Source organism: Vombatus ursinus, unplaced genomic scaffold (genome assembly GCF_900497805.2).
Source record: "Vombatus ursinus unplaced genomic scaffold, bare-nosed wombat genome assembly UNPS02014784.1, whole genome shotgun sequence".
In the NCBI taxonomy this organism is placed as follows: domain Eukaryota; kingdom Metazoa; phylum Chordata; class Mammalia; order Diprotodontia; family Vombatidae; genus Vombatus; species Vombatus ursinus.
This window is the reverse complement of record NW_020954562.1, coordinates 15,989,978-16,013,191: the sequence shown is the minus strand read 5'-3', so window position 1 is coordinate 16,013,191 and position 23,214 is coordinate 15,989,978. Positions and strand designations below refer to the sequence as shown.

At 36.7% G+C, this 23,214-nt stretch overlaps 1 protein-coding gene across 1 annotated transcript in view; it reads right to left on the bottom strand.

Moving 5' to 3' along the window:
• Positions 1–23,214, bottom strand: part of LOC114046495 — a 140,995-nt gene that overhangs the window by 91,007 nt on the left and 26,774 nt on the right. Inside the window, exons 5-10 of the mRNA XM_027866820.1 lie at positions 20,858–20,946; positions 17,503–17,602; positions 12,732–12,775; positions 11,077–11,154; positions 5,731–5,927; positions 1,001–1,065 (exon numbers count right to left, since the gene is read on the bottom strand). Of these exons, the coding sequence (XP_027722621.1) occupies positions 1,001–1,065; positions 5,731–5,927; positions 11,077–11,154; positions 12,732–12,775; positions 17,503–17,602; positions 20,858–20,946 (573 nt within the window). The remainder of the gene's footprint in view (positions 1–1,000; positions 1,066–5,730; positions 5,928–11,076; positions 11,155–12,731; positions 12,776–17,502; positions 17,603–20,857; positions 20,947–23,214) is intronic.

Genomic DNA, 23,214 nt, shown 5'->3' with positions numbered 1-23,214 from the left:
TGTTAGTTTCTACATGAGAAAGAATATGATCAACCTTTTATGTTCAACATTGTTTCTTTCATTTTTATTATCATTCTTAAGTTATTATTTGATGGAGCCATTACTTTTTCTACCTCTGGTTATATTCACAAATGGAATTAAAATAAGAAAACCCATGTATTACATAGTATTATAAAACAATGCTTATTATTAAACCTTATGGGGGTTTTTGCATTCTTTTTATCAACTTTAAAAATTAAACATCATTTTCAATATAAAAAATTGGATATTCTCTGTACCACTATTTCTCAACCCACCATAATTGCCTTCTCTTGGATTCTTGCTTCATTCTTGAATCATGGAAACATGGTTGTGTAGGCTAAAATAAACAAACTGTTCATTTCCACACCCCCAGTCCTTGCCAAACCAAAAAAAAAAAAAAGTAAGAAAAAGAAACCCTGCACTCAGTAAGGCTATGTGTATGCTATGGGGATTGCCAAAAGAACTGAGTAATTCACCAACAGTTTCAGTCTATTATGATGCCCAACTGTGGAGAAAACAGCAAAGGGTAATTTCACTCAGAAGGACATTCTCTAGAGTAGTATATTAGGCAATGGTAACAGAGGATGGAAACCATTTGTATCCAAAGACCCAGCCTACATCACCAGTTTTCTCTTACACCATTCCCCTTTACAGAGCAGTCTAATTGTACTATCTCTAATTTCCAAAACACACTATGGGCTTTCGCAACTTACATGCACTTGTTTTAAATTGTTTCCTATACCAGGAATGTCTTCTAACTTCACCTATAGGTAATGTGACACAACATTGGGCTCAAAGTATTCCAAGTCAAATTTTACCAATATATAAAGACATCTATCTAATGGCCTTTGCAAACTTAAAAAAATTAATTTACTCAAATCTAATACATAATCTCCATTGCATTGTAAGAGAATTGGTCTGTGTGAGCATTATCATTTAAATTCCTGACAAAATAAAAAAAAAGTAAAAAGAAAGGAACCTTATAAGATGCAGAAGGAGCTGATCCCTTCGCTCCATGGATTTGCACAGCCCCACCTTCAATACCTAGATATTGAAAAGAAAAACCCAGCATTTATTTTACACAGAAACTCTTTTAAACAAAGAAGTATGCATTCTTTTTAGAGGCCATTGTTAAAATAAGCCCATACTAAAAATAAGAATAAATGTCATTAGTATGTTCATATAACTGATTTTTTTTTTTTTTTACTCTTCTATAAGCATTTACATTAGAGGCTCAGACATTATCAGTGAGGTCTAGACAGGAGCTTTCATTTTTGGGTACAGTCATATCCTTGCAATGACCTAAGGGTGTGCTGGTAAATGTTTACCAACTGGCTCTCTGGGGGAAAAAAAGTACATCCAACATACTTTGAAGTTTAATTTATATTATTCACATTTTCTCCATCACTTTCTCAAGTCTTGATGATCAACCAAACAATAAATCAAGGCCTGATTTGTAGCATTTGCCATTTTCCAAGCTGTAAATGATCACACTGAAAATTTAGCATTTGGCTCTTGGGAGCCAGTATGAGCTGTCTCCAGCATACACAGGTTTGGACCAATCTTTGGTCCTTCCTACAGTGAATTGAAACAGAGTTAAGAACTTTAAACATCTTTTAGTGAGTAGTCTCCATTACAGCTAGGTCCCAACTATTATGAATAATGAATACTGTGAAGTGGTCACATTAGTCATATTTGCATACTTATCTTCATTGATTAGAACCAACAACCATATTTTGCACAATTATAACTCCAACTAGTGCAAATTTGAATACATGCAACTACTTCATGGGATTCAATAGTCACACTAATCAAGACTAAGCTGTATTTTTATGTAAGCCAGGCATTATTAATCAATCTCTCTTTGTGTTAAATAATACCTAAAATACCATAGAGGGTGATGTCAAATAGCATAAAAATATTTGATCTTAGATAAATAAGTGGCACTCTATTGTACTCTGGGTCATATAATAGCCACACCTTGCATAGCTATTTTTCTAAAGAGAAAAAAAAGTTTCAGTTCACTCTTATTGTTTCCTATTCGATTAAAATAATAGTTCACCCTGGCTTACTGGGTGCTATATAGAATAATCATTAATAAATCATTTCCATCATTCTCAAAATAATAGTCACAGAAGCAATGTCTTTCTGATTCTAAGTAGTTTAATCTAAAGATTAAATCTGATCTAAAGGTTACATCAAGAGCATTGATGAGAACACTTTAAAAAGTTCTGGTTGAAAAGTTCCATTGAGAAATGTCAGGGTCATTTCCTATTAGATTCCCCAAGAAGGAGTAAAGGCTGCCCCAAACAATTTCAGTGTCGAGGTTACACAATTGCAATACTACTAATGGTCTTAACTTTTGACTTTAAGCTCCAATTTACATTCTCTCTCTTTCTCCCTTTCACCCCTCTACTTTCCCTCATTTCTCTCACTTCAAAACTTCAAGGCACTGTCATTTCCTTAGAGTAGGTAACCCCTTTACCAACAGAGATTGCAAACACTCTGTGCCTTAGAAGACAATTTTCTTAAGTTGATGTGGCCAAAAAATTTGCCACCCTGTAGCCAACCAGGCAATGAGTCTTTCCAAATTTAGCTAGGCTGGTCAGCCTATGACACAAATTCAGTTTGTGACTGGGTGCATAGGCAAAACCTTTCTAGCCTGGTAGGACTTTTCTGAGCTTGCATTCCTCTAACAATCTTTGAAAACCCGGGGTCACTTCCAAATCATCATAAAGGCATCAGGGTAGGACTTCAGTGAAGATTTTACATATATTAAGCATTTAAAATACATAAACATATATGTACCAATCTTCATATCTATGTACATTAGCAGCTTATGTGGAAAAGATCTACAGATTTGTATGTTTACATGTCAAGGTGTACATATGTTCATATATGTATGTAAATACAGAAACATTCTATATATTTTAAATCAAGATGTCCATCAAACTGAAGCAAAGCAGCACCTCTTAGTTCAGATTTGAATTACATCCGAACAGCCGGGAGTACAATAAAATCAGTAATATAAACAATGGCAAGAGATAGCCTGCCCTGTTGTCTCTGTTGGACATGCCAAAGTGCTTGCAACTAAAAATATTTGAGAAATCTGTCTATTTTCCATCTGTTATATTTCTCAAGGATAATTGAAAGTACATGTGAAAGTTCGTTGTAAGTTCAATTATGTCATATCAGGTCATTTATGAGCCAAAAGTTCATTGAGAGGTTATTTCCTAAAAAAGAGGTGGGGTGGGGGGAGAAGGGGGAGGGGGGGAGAGAGAGAGAGAGAGAGAGAGAGAGAGAGAGAGAGAGAGAGAGAGAGAGAGACTTATTAAGGCTATTTTATGTTGTCTTTTTGATGATTGCATTTTAAAAAGTTTATTAATTAAAGAATTTTTATCAATTATTTTAAACTGTCTTACGCTATGCTTAACAGCAATAATATAAATGATCAAGTCCTTCGTAAGCAAGACTTCTAATTTGGTGTGGTTTGGAAGAGTACAGAGAATGTTGTATTTTTTTCACATAATCTTATTACTGGGCTTAAATGACATTTTTTTTTAACAAAATGATAAAACAATGATTAACAGACAAAATGAGGAAAAAGCCTGGGAGACAACTACTAATTTAATAACGATAGATTATTTTCCGTGAAATTTAACTAAAAGAAGCCAAAACCTAAATTCAAAATCAAGAATGCTATTTTTAACTCTCAGCTTGTTTTGTGCACAAGGAAGCAGGGCTGTGCCCAAAATAAGGTAGTAAGGAAAGTTAAATTTAGTTGGCAACAAAAATATTGAATTGACAAAGTTAAGTCAAATAGGGAAAATGAGTTAAATGTTTTCAATCATTGAAGCCAAAATAAATATTTTATTTCAGGCTGGCACCACCACAGTTTTGCCCAAACAGTCCCACTCACCATTTTCAAGGTACAGAACATCCCTTGGTGAAAACAGTTGATTCTGAACAAAATTTTTCATGTTCATAGAATGAAAACATGTTCTTTAAGACGCAGCAAGCTATACGGTGAAAGAAGTGATAACTTGGCCATACGAATGCCTAGGTCTGAATGCTGGCTCAGATGCCTAAAGCCAGTTGGCTCTGTATGTGCTACTTAACCTTTCTTAGCCCTAATATTCTCATTTGCAGAATGGAGACAATAATTTTTATGTTAGTTACCTCATAGGGATGTTGTGAGACTCAAACATGATGGATGCCTATGAAGCATTTTGTAAACTAACGTGCTAAAGAAATATTAAGTTATGGGGCAACCAGGTAGCACAATGGATAAAGCACTGGCCTTAGGCTCAGAAGAACCTAAGTTCAAATCCAGCCTCAAACATTTACTAGCTATGTGACCTTGGGCAAGTCACTTAATTCTGAATACATTAAAAAAAAAAAGAAATATCAGTTATCACTATTATAAAATACACATGCCCCTTAGTGCAGCAGCCTAGAGTCATATATTGGTGCTAGACTTGAATATCTGTGGACCTAGGTTCAAATCCCAACTTGGGCACTTAATACTTGGGTGACCGTCACTGAAGCTTCAATTTTCCCACCTGTAAAGTGAGGATGACAGTAGCTGTAATACCTAAGTCACAGGGTTGGCAAAATGCTCCAGTGAGATGATGTATGTAACATGTTTTGCAAACTTTAAAATGTTATATAAATGCTAGTTATTATTATTGGTACTTAGGAAAGATTTTCAAAATGCCTCTTTATAAGAAGATTTTAATTACAACCTTTATTAGCACAGTGACTTGCAAGTAATAGGCACTTAATACATGTTTTTTGAACCTAATCGAAGGTTCTTCTGTCAGATGAGTAGTTCCTCCATTTTTTTGTAAGCTTCTATCAACCATTTTCACCAAAGAATTATATCAGTCTATACTTCTGTCTTTGAATTCAACAGAATTTTACTTTCATGTCAATATTGTTTATCTTGCCAATGGTTATAAATTACTAATTTATTTTTAAATATCTCCTAATAACTCCACAGTAAGTAGTAACATGTATCATTGATTTGTAGTTTTTCTTTTTTTCCCAAGTCACTAATTAAACGTAAAATATGATCACACCTGCCAATAATTCCATAATATTTCCAGCTATTAACTCATTCAGGTTCTGTCTTTTTATTCATTCCAAAGGACAGAACAGAGATCAATGGGCAAAGATTACAAAGTGGCCAACTTAGTCTTGATGTCAGTAATAATTTTTAGTAATTAAAGTTGTCCCAAAATGAATTGGGTCACCTCAAGAGCAGGAGAATTCCCTCTCCTGGAGTTCTGTAAGCAGAAGCTGAATGACCCGTTGTGGTAGTGGGGATTGAAATGGAAGAGTGAGGATTCCTTTTGGGCATGCGTGGGACTAGGTGGCTTGCTGAGATCCTTTCTGAGTCTCAGATTTTATGAGTCTGCAGATGTTTGACTAAGTTCCTTCTCAAGACCTGAGGAACTTCATTTATTCCCTCCTAACAACTCTCTGACTTATACAATAATTATCTGCGACCAAAGTTGTCAAGTTTTGAAATTGTGCTTGGAGAAAATGGACTTCAATTTGATAAATAACTAAAATTTTATCTGAATATACATATTCTAGTGGAAATATCCATCAGACTATTTCTATATCTATCTCCCCCAACTCCACACCAAACTTCACCAAAACATATTTCCATATTTCTCTCTTTTAGCCATTATGATCACTGACCTGGAATTTCAGTAATAGTGACTTGAGAAAAGTCACAAGTCACATCTGGCAAGAGGTAGACTTGAGGATTTCCTATTTCATACACCAATTGTTCAGCCACAGTACCAAAAGAGACAAGGCCTCCTGTGGCGGGCGGCTTGGAGAGAACAAATTGTCCATCAGGAGAACATTCCACTATGGGAAATCCTATGTTGTGCCTAAGGAGTAAACAAAGAAAACCTTTTATAATTCGAACATCTAGAGAGAAAAGCAGAAGAAAGAGAACATTTTTATGTAAAATAAAATGTCAGGGTGGCATAGTGGATAAAATTTTATAGTTGGGACCAGAAAGACTTTGGATTCAGATCCTACCATGGGCACCTTGGCTGTGTTGACTGTGAACAAATCATTTAACTTCTCTATACTTCAGTTTACTCATCATAAAGTGAGGATAACGATACTTAGAGAAACAATCTCTTATAAGTTTGTTTTGAGCATGTATCCAAAATGCTTTGCAAACCTAAAATACTATATACATGTATATTATTACTGTTATAATAATAATAATAACAATTATTATCATACAATAAATAAAGATCAATACTCACACTTTTGAGACCTGTGATTTCATTAGTGTGAATGCTCCCTCCACCAAGACAGACCCCAACTCCTCTAAACCTTATTAAATAGTATTCATGAGCATCTGTGGCCAAATTTCTGGTGATGACCCTCTCCAAAATGGTCTCCAGATGACAATCATCACTAGGTTCAGAGCAGAAGTTTTTTCAGCTTGGGAAGATTCTCAAGAGCTTGTGCTGTGCTCCTGTAACGTCTGAGAACCCAAGGTCTCTCTCAGAGATCATTAGGCATTGGAGATGGGCTTCAGTGGAAGACACTGTATAGTAGTAAATCATTATTACACACTGTAAGAGTGGCAGCCCAAAGTAGAAGATGGACAGCTAGCCACAGAGTCTGGAAGACCTGGGTTCAAGTCCTGCTCTAGTCTGACACATACTGACAGTGTGACCCTGGCAAGTGACTTATGTTTTGGGCAATTCCCTAAGGCTACACTTGAAGAGGAGGGGTCAACCTTCATTGGCAAAAGGAGTTCCCTACACCAATAAAGTCACATGTCTAGTCCAATTCCAGCTCATTCTAAGCCATTTTCACATTTTATGTTTTGCCATGTTTGATTATATTGCTACTTACTCAGCACCCTGAAACACTGAAAGTAGGATGCTCTTGGGACCCAAGGAGAAAAACCAAATCCCAAAGGTTGGGGTTGATGGTTATTTGAAATGTACCTCCACAGAATTCCACTGGGAAGGGAAGAGGGTTGGACGTGAAGGGATCAAGTTCTTCCTAAAGTGAAAGTGAAGGGAAATCCTGGCCTGGAATTAGGTATTTAAAATCAGGGATGACAAGGCAGATGCTTGCAACCCTCACAGAGAATCAGAAGAGAGTCATGAAGATGGAAGACCAGGCCTGAGAGAGACTGGTTTCCACTGCCCTTTTCAAACTCCAGTGACACTCACGCTGCTTCCTCTCCTCTCCTCTAAACACCCTTCCCTCCCTTAATCTGTATGTAGACTCAGAATTTGGGGGACTGTTTTATATTTGTACAGGAGTAATGCAAAGCAAGGGGGAGAGATAGAGAGAGATCTTTAGAGGGAGGTGAGCCTCAAATGAATCCACTCAGGTGCGTTTGTCTAAAGATACATTCTAAAATTAGCCTAAGAGCATCACTGCTGGCTGCTTTGTGTTGTATAAGGAATAATTCACTGATTACTAATCATATTATATAAATGTTGAGTTCTGGAGCTTATTTTGCTTTAAAAATAAATCCTTGGGGGGAGGGGGCACAGCTAGGTGGTGCAGTGAATAGAGCACCTGGAGTCAGGAGGATCTAAGTTCAAATTCCATCTCAGACCAGACACTTGACATTTACTAGCTGTGTGACCCTGGGCAAGTCACTTACCCCCAATTGCCTGAAAAAAACTAAGCCAAAAAAAAACCCCAAAACCTCCAAAACAAATCCTTGGTTGCTATAGTGATATTAACCAATAATTTGCTAATTGCATATACAAAATTTTTTTAACCAGTTTTGCAATAATAGATCTACTGGCCCTCCAGCTTAATGTTTCAATTTAATCTTATGCAATTAAAACATTTATCTTGCTAACAATCTTCTTACAGTTTACTCCCATTTGCATACTCCAAGATCTCACAACTTTGGCCGTCTGGCTATTCCTAACATGCCATACACCATCTCCTGACCGTACCTTATCACTGGCCGTCCCCCATCCCTGGAATGTTCTGCCTCCTCACTCCCCTCTTCAAGACTCAGCTCCAACCTCACCTTCTATAAGAGGCCTTTCTTTACCCACCTTGCCTGACCTTGCACCTTCTCTCTGAGATTCCCTTCAATTTAAACTGTATACATCTGTTATTTCCCCCATTAGAATGTGAGCTCCTTGAGTTCAGAGGCTGTTTTGGCCTCTCTTTGTATCCCCAATACTTAGTACAATATCTCCCACTTAGTAAACACTTAATAAATGCTCTTGACTCTTGGCCTATCATTTGCAAAGCAAAGTGTCAGGAGCTGGAGAATCTGGCAGATATAACACAGACCTAGTCTCAAACAATTTACAATCTAATGGCGCAGGGGAGCGCAACATGTCACCAAGTTAATACAAGAAAAAAAAAGTGTGACTGCAAAAGACAGGCCAGGGAAAGTGAGTCCTAGGAGAAAATTGAGTGAAAGGAGATCATATTCACCAGGAAACCAGAAACACAGATGTAGCACCTTTGGCAGAGCCCTATATAGAGGGCCTGCAATAGAGATGGGTTGAGTGATTCAGCCCAGGGATACAGGTTATTAGCAAGCAGTCAATGAAGCTAATGTATTCTTGGGCAGCATTAGGAAGGGTATGGCTCCCAGGAATAGAGAACATGTAATGCCACCACATTCGGCTTTATCTGACTTCATCTGGAGTAGTGTGTTCATTGCTGGGCACAATGGTTTAAAGAAGGATGTTGATAATCCAGATTTTACAGAGGAGGATGGTGAAAAGCCTTTAGTTCATGACATATGAAGAATCAGTTGCTGGAATTGGGCATCTGAAGACTTAAAAAAAGAAGACTCATGTTATCTGAAGGGCTATTATTTGGAGGAGAGATTAGGCTTGTTCTGTATAAACCCACAGAGCAGAAGCAGGAGAAATGGGTAGAGGTTTCAAAGACAGATTTAGGCAAGATGTCAGGAAAAGCTCCCTAACAATTATAGCTGCGCCAAAGCCTTGCCTTGAGAGGTGGTGGATTCTCGGTCCACGGCGATTTTTAAGCAGAGGCTGAAAGCCATTTTTGGTTATGTTATAGCGGAGATTCTTTCCTGCATGGGTTCGATTAACTGACTGCTGAGCTCTCTTCTCAATCTCAGATTCTGCGATTCTGTCATAGTGTGAATAAGAGCTAAGAGACAGGAGAGAGAAAGCCAAAAACAGGAGAAAGAAAGCAGCATACGCCTTTTCAGGGAGCACAAAGAGCATGTGAGTGAGACTAGTAGGAGATAAGGTTGCTTTTACCACTAATCATGGATATCCCCCAAAGATCTGTCCTGAGTTCCCTTCTTTTCTCCCTCTATACTATCTCACTTGGGAATCTTATCATCTTCCTAAGATCACATTATCAGCTCTATGAAAATGGCTCTCATATCTGTTTTGTTGTTCTTGAGTCATGTCAGACTCTTCGTGACCCCGCTTGGGGTTTTCTTGGCAAAGATACTGGAATGGTTTGCCATTTCCTTCTCTAGCTCATTTTACAGATGAGGAAACTGAGGCAAACAGTCACACAGCTAGTAAATGCCTACGGCCAGATTTGAACTCATGGAAGATGAGTCTTCCTTAATACAGGCAAGGTGCTCTATCCGCTGTGTCACCTAGCTGCCCTTTCTTTGTAAACACAGTGACCAGCATTACTTAGACATTTAATAAAATGCTTGATTGATTGAGATTGGAAAAATAGACTGGAGTCAGACTGCTGATGTTCTTAAATGCCAGAGTAAGTAGTTTATTCTCTACAATAGGTAAAGGGAAGCCACTGAAGGTAGAGGATAGATTTTCTTTCCTTAATTTAGCTGCAGAAGGTTATATTATGTTATGTTCATTGGAAGTACAAGAAAAGAAGAGGATCTATGTCAATCTAACCCTGTCTAGATATGGGCCTATAGTTGCAGAGATTTTTATTTTTACAAAGTTGACATTTAATCTGTTAAGAATTTTCTTAAGCTATTAGAAGACAACTAAAAGATTTAAAATGACTTATAGATATAGATGCTGTCCTCACTGGAACCTAATGTATTGTTTTAAAAAGAAATCATTGTAACATTGGGATGAGAATCACTTTTGATTAACAATAATTACAATTTTTTGATTAGATTTCTTATAAGATATAAAATTGAAAAACATCTCTGGGTTGAGCTGGGCCACACGTTTGGAGGTAGCTAAGTGGTGCAGCAGATAAGAGCTTTGGACCTGGAGTACAGAAGACCTGATTTCAAATCTGGTCTCAGACACTCACTAGTTGCGTGGTCCTGGGCAAGTCACTTAACTTTTGCATCAGAAGAAATGAAAGTAAAACAAATAGAAGAATTATTAGAGATTAAAAAGCTCTTCTAGAATGGAGGATTTGTAGTGAGGAAGAGTAAGGAAGAGTGAGAGAGAAGACTGAAAGATAGGCAGAGTAGCTGAGGGTCTCAAATGACAAAAGCAAGGAGTCTGAACTTTACCTAAACTGTGGATTTAAGTGTGAATAGCTCATCTTACTACATCGGAGTCTTCTTAAAACCATCTCCTTGGGGTTCATGTTACAAAACAATATTGAAGGTAGGGCACCTGCTCTAACAGGATCTTTCAACCCCTCTCAGAAATAAAGCCTCAGAGATGAACTGGCTCTATATTAAATTCCTATATCTGGTCTTATTAAGACTGAGCCTTCAGAGTTTTTGTAATTATTTCTTAAAGACAGAAGCTCTATCTTCTGGATGTTAGACAATACCTAGCTTAATGGTAAATAAAAACAATAACTGGAGTTAATTGTCAAGACAGAGGAAACAAAGGTATACCATTCATAAGAAACAAGATCAAAGATACTAAGAAAATTCTCCTATAACTAAGCTCTTAATTTTAGTAAATTAATCATATCATTTACTAAGTAAAATTTGCTCATAGGTCATACTGAAAGAGATTAAGAGAAGCCTGCAATAAATAACTTCAGTTGAATAGCTGAATAGCTGAATATTTCAGAGTCATATAATCTAGTTTCTCCTCTGTGCTGTAACATCATATACATATATTAAATGAGGCCTACCAGTCTGGCACCATATGCCAATCGGTGTATATTCCCCCAGTACACTGAGCACCACATTCAATGAGGTGGCCTGCAAGACTGCAAAACAAACAGAAACAATCTGTCATTAGCCATGATAAGCAAAACTTCTCAACATGCAACTAAAATAAAAATGGACCAACATGAAACTATATTTAAAAAAAAAATTAAAATGTACTATGTCTAAAAAAGTAGCTTTAGTTAGCTTACATAGATTGTCCACTTTTTGAAAGCCAGCTAATGTTTAAGTTTGACCATTCATTGAAGGAAGACCAACTGTATTAATTGAAGGAAGGCCAATATGGTAGAACGACCACTGGACTGGGAGTCAGGAGAAATGGAGGTTTGAACCTCATCTCTACCATTTACTAGCAGTGTGACCTTGGGCAAGTCCTTGAACCTAAGTTTTCTCACCTATAAAATGGAAATGGTAATATCTGTGGGGCCTACTTTCACCGAGTTATTATTAGGATTAAGTGAAGTAATATAAAGGTTTTTGTTAATATTTAAATGTTATACATATGTAAATAATTATTTTCTAGCACCTTTCCAATTATAGGTGCTTAATGAATGTTTTTTTTGTTGAACTGAATTCAAGATATTGGATACAGTGACATTATAATTTGACAAACCGTATTTGTCATTTCTACCGATATACTGTAGACTCAATGCTTTTATAAATTAATTAATAATTAATGCTTATTATTTCTAACAAATCCAGAGTAACACCAGAGAAGACATACTACTTTTCTAAAAACTGTGATTAAGATTGGTGTTTTATGTTTGTTTTTGTTTTGTTTTATTTTATTTTATTTTATTTTTGGTTTGGAGTTATGATTTTATCTTGTGTGGGGAATTCAATGTTGAAACTCCTTCCATTGAAGCAGATTAGCAATTTGTCTGAAATTCTCTGCCTTAGAAGTTGCCTTAGGACACTGAGAAGTGACTTGCCCATGATCACATCGATAGTACATGTCAAAGGCAAGACTTGAACCCAGATCTTTCTAGTGCCCAGGCCAGCCCACTATTCAACACCACAGTACAATCACTGTGACTTTTGTCTTGCCACTGTACTTTGATGACTCTGGAAGAGAGAGCAAAGCTGACGACTTTGTGCAACTCTGCCTCACGTAAGTCCAATTACCATGCAAGTCAAGACATCACCCCGTGACATTACTGGTCCTCTTCAAACTTAGGATGGACAACAAAAGATTTCACTTTATAGATTCACAATCTTTGAAATTTAGAGGGGGCTCTAAAATGTCATCTCAGGCAAGCTAACTTCTTCATTTTACAAACAAGGGAAAAGGAGACCAGGAGAGTTTAATCACTAAAGGTCACCCAGTGGCAGAGTTAACAGCACTTGACCAGGTCTCTTGATTACCAAGTCCATTAGTTTTTCCACTACTTCAGGCTTTCTCATTTCCACTATGCAATATTTGGCTAATTAATTTTCTCAGATTTAAAGAAAAGGTGAATTATTCAAAATACTTCGCTGCAAATTTCATTTTGAAGTGTCTTTAATAAAAAAAATCAGCATAGTCTACCAAATATTTTACATTTGAAAACAGTTTCACCAAACTATTGTTTTTGTGATAAAAAACAAGGAAAATAGTTAGTTAAATGAAAAGATTTACCTTCCAGCTGCTAGTAAGTCAAAGTCATTTCTATTCCAGCCAAACTATAAGGGAAAAAAATTAAAAGTAAAAACATAAAACTATTTTCAATTATATCAAGCCTTTTTGTAAACTGAATCACTACCTATATATGTTATTACTATGAAATTAAAATAACTAATCTACACAAATGAAAATAAAATTAAAGATTTCTGAAGTGACCAAAATCAAAGCTTTTCATAAACACTCATATAAATACAATGACCAAAAACTACTGGTACTAGGACAAGCCAACCATCCTTTGGATAATTCATGCAAGTTAGCAATATCAAATGACCTTTGAAATATTACACTTCACCTTTTCCAAGAACCATCCTTTAGCCCTCTTCTCCCGAATTACCAATAATTGTTCCAAATCAAATTACCCTACATTGACTTAATCTTCGTACAGAGTGTATCTCTACAAAAGAACACAAACTCTCTGAGGGCAGCAGTTGTATCATTTTTGTTTTTTGTGTCTCTATAACCTTGGATAGGGCTTTGCAAAAAGCAAATACTTAATAAATATTGAATTTTAATTGAAAAAAAATCATCTCTTAAGATCAAATAATCTACTAGAAAACGGGTCACTGCTTGATGTGACAGGAACAAAATATATAAAATAAAAATGGCAATCCTAAGGTATGAATTTTTTGTGATCTTAAAGTCATGACTTTTAAAAACAGCGAACGGAGGCATATGACTAACAAATACTATCTGATCAATTAGGATACATCAGTGTTTATATCATTACCTCTTTGTGGTAGGTTCTACTCCCGCCTACGGTGATTGGAACCTCCTTAAGACACTAGTGTCCTAGAGAACAACTGTAGCTGAAAGATCCATCACCCTGCAGCCATCTTGCTGATGAACCTCTCCAATAACTTGGGACAGGGCCTAGGACATCAGACCACCACTGGGCCCATGACTGACGCCTCTCTGGCATGGTAGAACCTGCCACAATTTAGGCTTCACTACCAGAGCCTTCAAGAAGCCAAGAACACTTCCATACCATGCAGAGGCATCAAAGGGTAAGAGTTCTATACTAGGTATGTAGTAGTGTATGCTAATAGTTTTTTTTATTAATTGAATTAAAACTAAAATAATATACAATCCAATTCAATCTAGTAAGCATTTATTAATCACCTACAAGTCTGAGACCCTGGGGATAAAAAAAAACAAAAATGAAAAATAATTTTTGCCCTGAAGGAGCTTAATATATATTGGCGAGAATAAGCATTTTTTATTTAAATTTTTTTAACATAGATAAATCCCTGGATTTGACTTCAAGAAGACTTAAATTCAAATCCTGTCTCAGACATACTAGCTCTGTGACCCTGGATAAGTCATTTAACCTCTGTCTCTTAGCTTTCATCATCTGTAAAATGGGAATAACATCACCAGGGTTGTTGTGAGGATCAAATGAAATAATATATGTAAAATATAATATATGTAAAGTGCTCTGCAAACCTTAAAGCACTATGTACACATTAGCTATTATTAATAATGTTATTGTAATTAAGAAGGGGAAACTATTTTAAATGTTCAACATTAGTAGGAAATTGTTTAAAAGGTTTTTTTTTTAAAAAAGCAAGTGTTCTTTTTTTTCTTTTTTAAAAAAGCAAGTGCTCTTAGCTAGACATTAACAATTAAAAAACAGGTTTTTAAAGAGCAGACATGTCAGCTAGAAACTATAAAGTTATACAAAAAAGAAATTTAGTTTTGTAAATTTTAAAACTGCATATATGCGAATACATGCATTCATACACACTTTAAAGCTTTTTTAGTATCAAGAAAATAATCCATACCTACCAGGTCATGTGCTTATTTAAAAAAAAAAGGGATACAAAATGTTTAAATTATAAAAAAAAAAACCCTTACATCCTATCATGAGTTTTCCTTTTGAAATCTGACTAACTTGAGAAATGTCAAGCTCAAATGAAACATTTAAAATATGAACTCACAGAAAGCAGATCAGCAGAGGGAAAACTCATGAACATTTCACTAATGAATCAAAAATGGTTAGCGCCACCCTGTGGTCAACCTCAAATGTGGGAAAAGTCTATACAAAAATGGAGAAAAGGTTAACTCACTGGTTTTCCTCATATATATTTAAAAATGACTTCATGCAAAAATGTTATTTAAAAATAAAAGAGCCTTATAACTTTTTTATTCAAGTCACTAATATTTAGCAAATGGCAGAGATAATTTCAAAAATGCATTTTGTTGTAATAGTTTCATTCAAGTTAGCCATAGAAAGTACACTTTTCTATAAATAACAGGTATGTACTATGGAAAAACTGCATATAAATAGGATCACATTTAACATACACTAAGAGCTTACTGTTTTAATACTTTATTTTCCTCCTAAAATTTGCTTGTGTAAATCCAAATGTTCACATAACAGGTCTGCTTAAAAACACAACTGTAGCCATAGTTTGTGAAAGAAATGACCTCAGATTTTAAAATTCTTTCCTTAAGCGTGTAGATTATATTGAAATCAAAGAATTGTAAATGATTAAAATAAAGGTGAACTGTATGAACTGAGGCAGAGGGAGGTAAGCAGGATCAGGAGAACAACATACCCAATGTCTGTTGTAAATTGATAATGTAACAATGCAAATTAAAACAACACTGGAAGGCAGCCAATTTTTGATTAATTATAATGACCAATCCCGGCCCCAGGAACAGCTGATGAAAAGTACCTCCATTCCTTTGGAAGAGACAGGAGAGACTACAGCCAGGGAGTGTTAGTATAGTCAAAGTTAGAGTGCACAATGCCAAAGGCATTGGTTACGGAGGCAGATTCTGTTACTTGCGCCCTGGGTAATCTCTTGCAAGTCACTTAACTATTTTTAGCCTCTATTTCCTCCTCTATAAAATGAAGAGGTAGGACTAGATGACCTTAAACGTCCTTAGCAGCTCCAAATTTATGATCCCATGACTTTTTGGCCTCCAAAGGAATGCTAATTTAACACCAGCCCGTACAGCAGTTGAAACAGGGACAACTGAAATCAACAACATATTGATTTCATGAGGGGGACCTCAAAGAAGTTGCCTAGAAAACTAGGAAAAAAGTGGACCATAAGTGTCCCTTTGGGATCCCTCTTCCTAGTATAATTTACTTGGAGCTGGAATCTGTGAGGCAGTGAGGCAGATTACTAACTGGTCACTTACTGTAGATACCAAGAGGAAAAAGCTATCTGATAGTTAGCATGACCATCCAGGTTCACACTACTGTATTAAACCCTAATCAAAGCTTTATTTGTAGGGTCCTCAGCTACTGCCCACGTGCAGCTATTGAGACCTCCTAGAGGCTCAAATACCCTAGCAATTATGGGGCCATTCTGGGAATTAACTATTTCTCTGAGATGAGATTATTTAAAAACTTTACTGGAACAGGTAAGAATAACAATACTTTGTGTTTCTGAATAGTTCTAATGCTATGGATTTAAAAGTAATTTATCTGTAAATATTCCCATTTGCTTTCTCTTCCCCTAAAGTCTCATCCAGTTTTTCACTGTGGGAATGGCCATGGCTATGGCTTCTCAGAGGTTATGCCAGAGGAACGCAAGCCCTGGTAGGTCCCACCAAGTTAGAAAGACTTTAAGTGTGGGCCTAGTGATGGATGGTGGGTCGCTCTTCTGAGGACCCGTCTATCTGTATTCAGAAGGTAATGGCAAGCTTGGATACAAGATAATATGTGTTTTTAGTCACAGTAATTCTTGAAGATAGTCTATGATGGAATAAAGGGGCCTATCCTCTGTGTCAGTGAAATGGGTACATACATACACCACTAAAATCACAGATCCTTTAAGTACGTTATTTTCCCAAAATTCCTGTGAGATCTGTTTGAGGATAAATGAGCAGTTCTTATGTGTGTTGTGGATCCCTTTGGTAGTCTAGTGAAGCTTATGGATCCTTTTTCAGAATGTTTTTAAATGTATATGTATATGATATATAAATGTATATGATGTATTTTAAATGTATATGATGTATTTTAAATGGATCATAAAGGAAATAAATTATATCGAAATAAAGATGAAACTTTTCCTCATCCAAGTTCATGGACCCCCTGAAATCTGTCAAGGACCCCAGGCTACTATAAAAAGCCAACAAGGTTCACTGAAACACCAGACACTTAAGAGTGAGAAGCTCTTGGTTTCAGTCCCACTTCAACATAATTACCATGATGGTGGTGGGCAAGTCACTCATATTCCCTGAAACACTATTTTCTCATAAGTAAGATGAGAATAATAATACTTGCACTACCCACTACCAATGGGCTGTTATTAAAAATGCACTCAATAAATCATATGTATTTGACAAGTTATTATTATTAACAATTAACAGTAACTAGCATTTATATAGTGCTTTCAGCTTTACAAAGCATTTTACATATGTTATCTCATTTGATCCTCACAACAACCCTGGGTGGAAATGCTGAGGAAACTGAGGCAGCCAGAGGGTAAGTAACTTGCCTGTGGCCATACTGCTAAGTAAGTGAATGGGATTGAAAATCACTTCCTTCCTCATTTTTTACTTACATACTTTAAAAAGTTCACCTTATCCTATTTATTCTGGTTTATTCACTATAGATTTCTGCTTTAAATATTTTAAGAAATTTAACAGACATTTAAAAAATTAAGATAGGTTTTATCCTATTTCAAAGACTTATCTCTTGCTGATGATGATGATCAATTTAACATCATCACTGTATTTTAACTCATTTCCTAAGAGCAAACAAACTTACAGAATGAATAAGTGGTCCCAGGACAAGAGCACTGTCCACACATCGGCCAGTCAAAACAATGTCAGCACCCAAGTCAAGGGCTCGGCTTATTGGTCTTGCTCTACGGGAAACAAGGGAAACTTGGATTGATTATTTTCATCAAGATTGATTTAAAGTTTCTATTTTTGAATGAATAAAACATCTCAGTATTTCATTTACCAGTGCCCCACATGATACTTAATAAATGTTTATTGAATTTGCTTTGCTGGATTGAATCTTGTTCACTGACATCCATATTTTGCATCATTCAATCTGTAAAATGATGCCAACAAAAAGATTTCCTGAATATCCTTTAAGTTAAGAAAACTCAGCATTTTCTCTAGAATTATATCTAAACAAACTTCTCACATTTATAAATTTTATTTCTGCAAATAAGGTACTCATTTTCCCCTTCTTTCTTTTTAAAGCTTTACTAAGGACTTTTTAAAATGCCAGTTATTTCCCAGCATTCATCCCTACACATTGAGCCCTTGTGAAAAAAAGAAAAAAAAAAGTTAAGCAAAAACAAGCATTTATTAAGCTCTTATTATATGTGAGGCACTGCATCCCAAACGAGGCCATTCCAGAGCTAAATATATCATTATCAGCATCAGCAAGCATACATTGAACATATGGGGTACTTACCAGTTACAAAGACACATGGTCCCTGCTTTCAAGGAGCTCATAATCTAGTTAGGGAATTAGGAAATATAGATAAAAAGAAAAAATGAAAGATAGTATATGCTAAGGGGTACACAAATGTGGCAGATAATAAATGCTTACAAGGGCTAAAAGGAGGGCTTCATCACCAAGGGCCAGAAGCTAAAGAAGCCCTCCCACCAGAGATGAAGCTTATGTTGAACCTAGAAAGAAGGGGAAGACTTACATAAGAGAGAAGAGCAGATGAACATCACTGACATTTCAGGCAAAAGGAATAGGGTAAGCAAAACTTTCTGAGGTGGGAATGCAAATAGGACGTTTGAGAAACAAGAAGTAGGTGACTTTAGCTGGAGATAAGGAAAGTAGAAGGAGATGGAAGAGATTAGGGCTAGACTGTGGAGGGCTATGAATGATGTAAGTCTAAGAAGTGTGGACTTGATCCTGTAGACTAGAAGCTTTTAAATTTTTGTATTACCCCTCTGTCAGTCTGGTAAAGCCTAATGGATACCTTCACAGAATGAGGTTTTAAAATGCTTAAAATAAAATACATAAGATTGCAAAGGAAATTTTGAAATACAGTTATCAATTTTTTTTTAAAGTTAATGGGCCCCATCAAGAATTGGATTTGAGGGGATGTCCATCAATTGAGGAAACATATGAACAAGTTGTAGTATATGATTGTAATGGAATATTATTTTGTACTATAAGAAATGATGACCAGGATGATTTCAGAAAAACTTTGAAAGATTTACAACTGATGCAAAGTGAAGTGAGCAGAACCAGGAGAACATTGTACACATTGTGCAATATTGTATGTTGATCAACTGTGAATTATTTAGCTGTTCTCAGCAATACAATGATCCAAGGCAATTTCAAAGGACGCCTGATGAAAAATGCTATCCATCCCTAGAGAAAGAACTGATGGAGTCTGAATGCAGACCAAAGCATACTATTTTTTGCTTTCTTTCTTTCGTTTTTTTTGGTTTGAGTTTTTCCCACAAAATGACCGATATGAAAATATGTTTCACATATTTGCACATGTATAACCTGTATCAGAATGATATAGGGGGAGGGGGGAAGAGAAGGCAGGGAAGATAGAATTTGGAACTCAAAATTTTAAAAAATGTTAAAAATTGTATTTATATGTAATTGATGAAAAATAAAGTATTATTTTTAAAAAGTTAATGGGCCCCACACCAAGAACTTTGCTATAGATTATGGGATACCTTTGAGCAAAAAGGATGCACAAGAGTCATATTCTGATTCTTGCCATGGCATGGAAGGCTATTTTAGTAAATTCTGATAGCTTATGTGAAATTTCAAATACAGTCCTAGTGAAAGGTTGCATCTGCTATCCAACAACTCTCCTACTTAAATAGGGAGAGGTTTATCACTGTAAAGTTTTCCACTCAGTGGGGAACTTTTCAGCCATGATCCCATTTCATGGGATGGATGGATTGTAGTGGAAAGAAACTGGATATATGGAAACATGCAATGGTCTGTGTGAGAAGGCTTGCTTAGGAGAATAGTAGTAATGGGGATAAAAGGGAAGAGACAAATTCAAGAAACATTACAGTTCTGACAAAGAAAGGACTAGCTGTCCAAACTTGAGTGCCCCCCTCCTCCATGAAACCCTGCCCCATCATCTCACCTAACTGAAAGTCATTTCTTTCTCCTTTCTTACAGTTCTTGTCACACTTTCCCTGGACCTCTTCTTTGTACTTATCATACTTTCCCTTTTATCATTTGTGTACAAGGTCTCCCTCCAAGTAAATTATAAGCCCCTTGAGAATAGGGTCTTTGTCATAGTTATCGGTGTATCCCCATATATCTATCATAGTAATGCCCATAATTCAATGAGGATTTATTAAATACTGTGCTAAGAGCTGGGGACACACAGGTAAAACCAAATAGTGCATGCCCTCCAGGAGCTTCCATTCACTCTGTCAAGGGAAAATAACACATACAAGATATGAAAAACCAAAATAATTACAAAGCAATTTGTGGAGAGGGGCACTAACGACTTGGGGAATTAGTCTTGTGTAGATGGCAGTACTTAAATTGGGTCTTAAAGGAAGCTACAGATTCCAAAAGGCAGAGGTGAGGAGGGATACAGTGCAGTCTATGCAAAGGCACAGAGGTGGAGAGATGGGGGAGTTGATATGGAAACAATAAATTCCTATATAGCCAGATTTTTAGGATCACAAATTACACTAAATGCTTGTTAAATTTAAATTACTTGGTGGCATAATGGAATGAGAGAGAAAAAGAGTCTGGGATGAATCTGAAGTAGATTGGTGGAGGGTACCACGAACAACAGAGTTTGGAAGAGCAACTAGGTATGAAAAAAAATGAGGAGTTCATTTTTAGACCTGTTAAGTTGAAATAATGAAAACCATGTGGAGGTGAGACCCAATAGAAAGATGGAGAGATCAAAGCTGAAGGTATAGATCTGGAAGTCAGACAAGGAGAATTGAAGCCATGAGAATGCAAGATCCCTCTAAGAGAGAGTATGTAAGATGAGTAGGAGATTGAGAATTGAGCCTAGTACAGATATTTCTTCTACTTATGCCCTCTTCCTCTTAAAACCAAACCAAACCTGTAAGGCAAAGCTTCACTTTACTGCAGACCACTGACTGCCAAAAGAAGAAATACAAGAGGGAAAGAAAAAACTCACCCAAGGTATACATTCATACTTTGAATGGTGTCAGGAAATGGCTTTCCATTCTCAATATCTGTAATCCCTGATCCTTTTAGGTTATCTTTCTGTTAAGAAATTCAAATATATGAATGTTTCACAAAATCTATTTACAAAGGTATTAATGACAATCAAACTCCATAAAAAGATGACTTGGTTATTGGCACATATTGTATTACAATAGTAATACAAATTATAAGATGTAGGTAGAATCCAATTCAATTTTTTTCTATCATATCATCAGGTTCACTAGAACACATTTATTTGTGTATTCTGGTCAAGAATATGTTCTTCATTTCCTTTGTTGATATGGTAACAATAAATTCCCATATAACCAGTTTTTTAGGATCACAAATCTGGAAGGGACCTCAGAGTTTACCTAGATAAGTCTTTCATTTTACAGATAAAGAAAGTGAGTCAGCCTAAGTGACAAGGCCAAAGTTGCACAGGTAGCAAGTATCAAAGGTAGGACTTGAACCCTGGTCCTTGAAACCCAGAACTAGTGTCCTTTCCACTGGACCATGCTGTCTCTTATCCGTAAGGCCTAAATCATTTAGTATTCAATCCAATCTAGCATTATGAAGGTATTTTAATAAAGTCTTTTTTTTTTTTCGGTCTAGCCCAGGGGTGGGGAACCTGCAGCCTCAAGGCCACGCGTGGCCCTCTAGGTCCTCAAATGCGACCCTTTGACAAAATTTTGTTCTGTGAAGTTTGGATTCAGTCAAAGGGATGCACTTGAGGACCTAGAGGGCCACATGTGGCCTTGAGGCTGCAGGTTCCCCACTCCTGGTCTAGTCTCAAGATTTTATTGGCTTAGGGAAATTCTGATGTGGATATTCCTTTTCCAAGAGGTAGTTCAACAATCTGTAACTTGGGTTTAAAGTTATCCAAGGCATCAAGAATTAAGTGAAATGTCTATGGCAACACAGCTAGTATGCCACAGAGGAAAGACCTGGACCCAGATCTTCCTGATCCCTGGCCAGCCAGCCCACTGTCCACCAAAGGCAATATGGCATAGTAGAGAAAGCACTGGAATTAGGGTTGGGAAAGCCTGGCCTTGATTCCTGCTACATCGACATAGTTGATGTATGGTCCTGGACAAGTCCCCTCTAAACTTCTCTTTCCTTATCTATAAGGTGAACATAATAGCAGTTACCTCCATGGGTTGTTGAGAGCATCAAATGAAACGATGTATGCAAATTAATTTATAAACCTTAAAGCACTATAAAAATATCAGTTGTTTTTAATGATCACTACACACCAACACCTAGTTTATGACTATTAATTAATATGTTTCAATAAGAATAATACAAGTTCACCATTGCTGATTCTCTGTGACCCCATTTGGGGTTTTCTTGGCAAAGACAATGGAGTGGTTTGCCATTTCCTTCTCCAGCTCATTTTACAGATGAGGAAACTGAGGCAAACAGGGCTAAGCGACTTGCCCAGGGTCACACAGCTGGTAAGTGTCTGAGGCCAGATTTGAACTCAGAAAGATGAGTCTTCCTGGTTCCACGTCCAGTGTTCTATCTACTGCACCACCTAGCTGCCCCTAAGTTTACAGCTACACAGCGCTTTACGGGTCATAAAGAACTTCCCTTATAGTCACCTTGTGAGGTGGATAGTTTCAGTCCATCTGATATCAATCAATTAAGAAGCACCTTTCTACTGTGTACCAGGCACTGTGATGCATGCTGGGAATGTGGTACAGCAGAAAGACTGATAGATTTAGTCTCTCTCTATATGGTAATGGGAGGAAGACAGTAGCAGATCTGAGGAAACCCAGAAAGATTTCACAGAGAAAGTGGTGCTTAAGCTGAATTTTGAAAGACACTAAGATTTCTAATTATAATAACTAGCATTTAAAGAGGGCTCCAACACTTTCACAACAACCCTGGAAGGTAGATGCTAATATTATCCTTGGTTTACAGATGAGGAAACTGAGGCTGACAGAGGGTAAGTGACTTGCCCAAGATCACACATGCAGTAAATGAAAGAGCCAGAATTTGAACCTCTAACCTCTGGATCTAAATCCAGGATTTGTTTGAACTCAGGTCTTCTGACAGCACATTCAGTGAGTGCTCTCTCTACCCACTATGCCACCTAGTGAGGTAAAGGGGGAGAACATCTTAGGCAGAGGAGACAGCTGCTGCAAAGGCATGGTGGGGAATGGGGGAGAGGGTTCTGCCGCAGGAGCAGTAAAACGACTAGACTGAAATATTACTATCCCTACTTTATTTTTTTATTTTTTTATTTTATGGCTAGGCAATGGGGTTAAGTGACTTGCCCAGGGTCACACAGTTAGTAAATGTTATGTGTCTGAGGTCACATTTGAA